The 6,289-nt window shown below is 39.2% G+C and overlaps 1 protein-coding gene across 3 annotated transcripts in view; it reads right to left on the bottom strand.

Moving 5' to 3' along the window:
* Window positions 1-268: 268 nt before the first annotated feature.
* The window catches only part of LOC149319498 (ornithine transcarbamylase, mitochondrial-like), a 36,895-nt gene continuing 30,874 nt past the window's right edge, over window positions 269-6,289 (bottom strand). For 2 of the 3 annotated variants that reach the window (XM_089511833.1, XM_089511834.1), the window contains exons 10-11: window positions 3,332-3,469; window positions 269-542 (exon numbers count right to left, since the gene is read on the bottom strand). In XM_089511833.1, coding sequence (XP_089367959.1) covers window positions 483-542; window positions 3,332-3,469 — 198 coding nt within the window. In that variant the 3' untranslated portion in view covers window positions 269-482. The remainder of the gene's footprint in view (window positions 543-3,331; window positions 3,470-6,289) is intronic. The other variant, XR_016280206.1, reaches the window with a different exon arrangement.

Raw genomic sequence — 6,289 nt, 5'->3', positions numbered from 1 at the left:
TCTCTAGTCTGAACAGAATTAGTCAGACTGTAGAAATTACCTTCTGTAAGGGAACCAAGCTCAAGGTAGAACTGACCAACTCAAAACCTCCTTTCTGAGGATAACAATTTCAGATTCATTTAAAACAGATAAAAGCTCTTCAGGGGAGAAGATTTTCCCTCCCTCCTTCTCTCTCTCTCTCTCTCTCTCTCACACACACACACACACTCCATATCTTGTAAGATCAATAGGACAATATGATAGCTTTTGAGAATACTGCAGTGATTCTCACTGTATACATATCCTGGACACCTTAATGATATCAGTTCTAATACGGTAATATCAAACTACTGTCTACATTTCTGACTGATCTTTTATTAAATTTTGATCTTTGATTTAAAAAAAATGGTTGAGAGAGACAGAGACACACAGAGAGGCAAGTTTCACGGAGCAAAAAGTATTCTGTTCGTGAGGAATCTTCTCTTTTGGCAGAAACCCAAAAATCAAAATGTAGGCTTTTGCAGCTGTGGTGAATAATCTGTCAGCAGGGAAACCATGACAGCCTAGGAGAAAGAATAAATGAGATAACTAGTCATACTGGCAAAAGGTACTATATACACTGTGTATTCATAATCAATTGGGTCCAGAAACTTGGGCCTGAAAAAGATGGGAAAAAAAAAAAAAAAAGCAGCTTCTGGCCAGTTTGGAGTTGTGGTGGCCAGAAGACCCCCCCCCCCCCTCCCCCAAAGCTATGCTGAGGTGGCAGGAGCCAGACTTTCCAGGAGTGGATTAAATCCACTCCTGCCAGTGGCTTCTGTGGTATCAGCCTGCTTCAGGAATGGGCCATCCAGTTGCTGCAGTCCCGGGCCAATGTGGCCTTTGGCCACTCCTTCATGCCGGTCTGCTTCACCTCTAGGACAGTGAAACACAGTACTCAATGAAACCAGGGTTAGGTCACAATTAATTTGTCCCACTGATTCCACTGGGATTTAAGTTCATCTATGATTCTTATATATGCAGAAGTGCAGGAATATGTACAATATGAATCAAGAAGAGTGTATGTGTAGAATGCCTTTTGTACCTCACTATCAAATAATCATTTCATAAAAAGAATTTTGCTGGATCAGAACAAATGTCTATCCTGTCCAAAATCTTTCCCACAAAGGTGAACTACATGCTCCTAAGTCCACAAGTGGAACATTAGAGCTATAGCCCTCTCCTATTGTTGCTCCCCAGTAACTATTCTGGAGTTAGCAAACAGCCATCACAGCTAATATCCTTCCTGAATGTGTATGTCTCCCTTTCAAAGCCACCTAAACACACATCATTCTTGCATGAATCCACTATCTGTTGGAGTTCCCCAGGGCTCTGTCTTGGGTCTCCTTCTGTTCTCTCTATACACACTGTCTCTAGGTAAACTCATCAGTTCTTTTGGTTTCTCCTATCATCTGTACGCCGACGACACTCAGCTGTATCTCTCCACCCGACCTTTCGACGGGGCTTGAACAGCAAGTTTCTTCTTGTCTGACTGCCGTCTCTCAGTGGATGCGGCTTCAGCACTTGAAGCTCAACATGTCTAAGACTGAGCTTCTCGTCTTTCCACCTAAACCCACCCTTCATTATTCCTTTTCTGTTTCTGTCGACAACACTTCTATTCAACCGGTTCATCAAGCCCGCAGTCTTGGCTTCATTTTTGACTCTTCTCTGTCATTTATTCCCCAGATCCAGGCCACCGCCAAGACCTGTAGATTCTTTCTCCACAACATTGCCAAGATCCGTCCATTCATCTCAGCCTCTACTGCCAAGACTCTGGTCCATGCCCTAGTGGTTTCGCGACTAGATTATTGTAACCTCCTTCTGACAGGGCTTTCTCTTTCACACCTCCATCCTTTAATCTCTGTCCAGTATTCAGCTGCCCATATTGTCACATCTGCTCGCCGCTTTGACCATGTTTCACCTCTTTTATCCTCCCTTCATTGGCTCCCCTTCCGCATCCGGTACAAGCTTTTGTTATTGACTTTCAAAGCCCTCCATGGATTGGCCCCTCCTTACTTATCTGACCTTCTTTCTCCTTACATTCCTACTCACACCCTCCGCTCTTGTAGTCAAGGTCTCCTGTCACAGTGTAGGACTACCACTGCCCCCTCCCGAATTCGTCCCTTCTTGCTTGCTGCCCCTTACTCCTGGAACCTTCTTCCCCCACATGCACACCTCATCTCTACCCAGTTTCAAAACTGAATTAAAGACTATATTGTTTAGAGAAGCATTCCCAGAGGTGAGCCCCTCTCTGACCCAGGAAGCCTCCTTTTAACCATCCATCAAGAAGCCAAGCCCTTCCTCCAGTCCATCTGCCTTGGTCCAGGCCTCGGAGGTGGAGAAGATCTGCTGGACCTGATCCTATTCCCCACCACCACTCCCTTCTCCTTTTGTGTCGTGTCTTTTAGATTGTAAGCCTGAGGGCAGGGAACCGCCTGACTAAAAAATTTATGTACAGCGCTGTGTAAATTTACAGCGCTTTATAAATAAAGGTTAATAATAATAATAATAATAATAAAATACCATGTGACTATCTGGAAAGGTTTTTCATGCAAGAAATTGGTTTTCATACAACACATTTTTAATGCAAAAAGAACACTGATTCCAGGTAGTCATATGGGTTTTTTTAAAATGCAAAATTGCTGGACTTTGAACAAAAAAAAAAGAGGTAAATTTTGTACAAAACATACACACATTGTGCCTTGGAAACTGTTTTTTGTGGGGGGAGGGGGAGAGGGGAAGATAGTAATTGTGCATCTAAAGCCCAAATGGCTATCTAAAAAGAATTTTCTTTAAGTGAAAAACCTGTACTTTGTGCTAAAAAAACATATTTTTTCATGCAAAAAACCCCATTCTAAATAGCAAGACTTTTTGCATAAAAAAGGGGGGGGTGCAAGCCCCAGCAAATTTGCACACACACTCCAAACATATACACCGTGATTTTCATGGGAGACTCTGGCATTTTGATTGCCATTAATGATACATACTTCCTGATTGGTGCAGCTATTATTTCTGCACAGAACAATTTCCTGAAACACTTTTGGATGTACAAATACTAAGTGAGAACTATGCTAAAATATTTGTTTTCTTCCACAAACTGGACAAAACTGTAGAAATTTTGACAAGGTCAAAATAATGGAATATTTACTTCTCTGCTCCTAAACCAACAGTAACAATATTGGCCTAGAATTTTATATATTGAGGTAAAGGAGGTTAGGTTGTAATCACCCAATTTAGTAGAAGAGAGTGACATCACCTACATGGCAGTACAATATCTTATTTGTGTCACCAGTCTATAGGATTAGGTTGCCCATACCATAATTGTCCATTTCCTGTTTTCAGCCTCTTGAAACACCAGTGATTGTGGAGAATAAAAGACTTCATCATCAACTTCTTCTGGCTTTCTGGGTAAACAGTGTAAAAATGTCCAATCAGGAGATGCCACTTTACAAGTCTACAGATTGAAAATAAAATACATATAGATTTTGGATATACAACATGAATAACATAAGACCACACACCAAGCTCACAGCTGCGATGATGTACCACCTGCTACATCTGTTAAGATTGCTTTCCAATTTTGGCAACACTGCTGGGATCATGTCAACCTAACAAGAGTCTAATAAGCTGAAAGAATTGGGTACGTATTCTACTTCTGGTTGTTTTGTCCTCTTCGCAGTTATTAAAGTAATTGCTCTCTTGCTCACTGCTGTGTGAGCTGTGAGCAGTCTGTTTCAAATTCTGTGCTTTGTAGTTGAATTAAGAGATAGGAAGTATTTAGTCCTTTCTCTGTACACTCAGCTTTCGTTTCCTTTTAGTGCTGGGGCGGGTGGGGGGAGAGTATTTGGCATACATATGACACCTTATTGCTTTTGTGTAAAATATGACATATATGTATTTATATTTTTTGTTCCCCTATGCTCATTTCACATAGTACTGTCAAGTGAAAGCAAGACAGAAAGTAGGTCCTCAAAGTGTGTGTATTTATTAAAAGATTGAGTATGTTTTAGAAAACTTTGGGGATTGGACTTCTCAGTTCTTTCTGAAGTACACAAACTCTTTTATTAATTTGGGCTTTGTAAAAGAAATATAGACCATTCAAAAATACAATACAGATTTGAATAAATACAAGAAATTTGGGGAGTTTGTTTTTCTCTCCCCCTGGCTTACTTTATTTCCAGTGTCTTCTCCCCTCTTAAGAACATTACTGTGGTGCCATGGAACTATTAATGATGGTCCAACCTAGCACCAATTTATGTGACTGAACAGCCTAAGTGATTCCCACACAGTTACTATCCATCTTTCATCTACATCTGCCACATCTAGGATCAAGCAGTTCCTTTAGTCTGGAGATTGGAGAAACTGCAGCGAGGAGATTCATACAATCTCTCAGAGCCTGCTTTTCAGCACCCAGCCCACTTCAAGATTAGCAAAGCCCCAAGACTCCTCCTTTTAAAAAATCTGCTGAAAAAACAGCTGGAAAATAATAAAAACATACCCAAATCACCATAAAAACATAACAGCTTTACTCCCATGGCTCCTCACTACCATGACTCCTATCAAACAAACTTTTTGAAAATTGGCCATATTTAGGCTGATTCTTGGAATCAGAAAAGAAAAGACACTTCTAGGTGACCCTATGCAAGTCACTCTATCTGAGCCACAGAAGATGGCAATGGCAAACCCCCTCTGAAGACATTTGCAAAGAAAACCCCATGATAGGGTCTCTATAAGTCAGAAATGACTTGTAGGCACACAACAAGAACAATAAAAACACATTTACCTAAAATGTTTTAAGTGCATTAATATACTAATGTATATGCAACTGCTATGCTGGAAGTCTTATATAGGATGCTCCCTCTGCTCATCACACAACAAGTACTCATACTTGAAGAACCATTATGCAGATCTGCAAAAATGAGGGTCATAAAAACTTTTTTTAAATGGCTGTGGCTTTATTGGGATTTGGCATTCTAAATCTTAAAACTGCAGACACGCTCCATCGAGTATAGTTTTTTTTCACACCTTGCTTTGACATTTTTATGCTGTAATATGTGATTGAATGAAATTATCCTGCAAAGAATTATCCTACAAAAAGTAAGAAAGGGATTAAAGTCTTCTAATAGACTTCCAAAGCACTTTAATTCCCTGATATGAAACCCAAAAATACATTCAAAAGGACTAAAAAAAATCGCACTTTTGCAAAATCGCAAAACTGAAACATTGTTTTCTGCACTTAAAGGAGAGTAACAACTGAATTGATTAAAATATCAAATTTGTGAAAGAACTGTGTGTGGTATGACATTTTTTATTGTGTTTTTCGAATTCACCAACCAAATATACACTAAAAACAGATACAGTACTGAAAAACGTTTGTTTTGTGGTTCCTTTCATATGTGCTTTTTGCTTGTTTTGGATAAAACGCTGAAACATGCCAAGCTGCTCTTGTTTTTCATGGAACAGGAACCTATCCCTATTGCCATGTTATGTCTGAGTTTGGTATCAAATTTTCTATTTAAGAAGTAATGCCCAGGAACATATCTACCTTGTTATAAGGTATATACCTATGAACACATTTGAGTTTATGTATGATGTACTACAGCTCTCTGCAGCAAGGGTGCCAGGATGCTCCTGATACTAGTGTTCTGAAATTGCACCTAGATTTGCACTTCCTTCCTGTACCATTTTCTGCAGCCTCTCCTTCATACCACAAGAGTCATGCAATTGGTTAATCAGCACTTCTGTCAGGGTCAGCAACCAGGACCAAGTAATCCAAGGCTTGTCTTTTGGAGCAGCTCAAAATATGTCAGTGTGATCAAGAAGTACTGACTATGGCTTTTTATCTCTAGCATCAGAATAAAAATGTTAATGAATCATTGGGTACATTCTGTGTATGTTGACATAATGTTTTTGTATGGTGGTAATTGTGTATTAAATCATATCCTAGAAGCCACAAGTATCAATAACTCATTACATATTAATCTAATATATACACAAAGGTCTGGAATACACCTATTACTGGTATTCTGGGATATAAATTTAGAATACAGTCAATTGATCTATTGATTTTAATAAAAGGGATAGTTTTTCCAAGTACCTTGCTGAAATATTTAATTAGATTCAATTTTCAAATTTTATAGGTAATCTTTCATCCAAATGGCTTTTAAAAAAACCCTTATATATTTTCATACACACAAATGTGAACTTGACACATTTTTATTTCTCGCAAGCAAATTTTCACAGTTCAGTCAGAGTAAGTTTCAATATCTCAGTG

This window comes from Sceloporus occidentalis, unplaced genomic scaffold (assembly GCF_023333645.1).
Source record: "Sceloporus occidentalis isolate IW3139 unplaced genomic scaffold, rSceOcc1.0.p SCAF_2, whole genome shotgun sequence".
Lineage (NCBI taxonomy): Eukaryota > Metazoa > Chordata > Lepidosauria > Squamata > Phrynosomatidae > Sceloporus > Sceloporus occidentalis.
The sequence above is the reverse complement of the archived record's forward strand: the minus strand, read 5'-3'. Positions and strand labels throughout refer to the sequence as shown.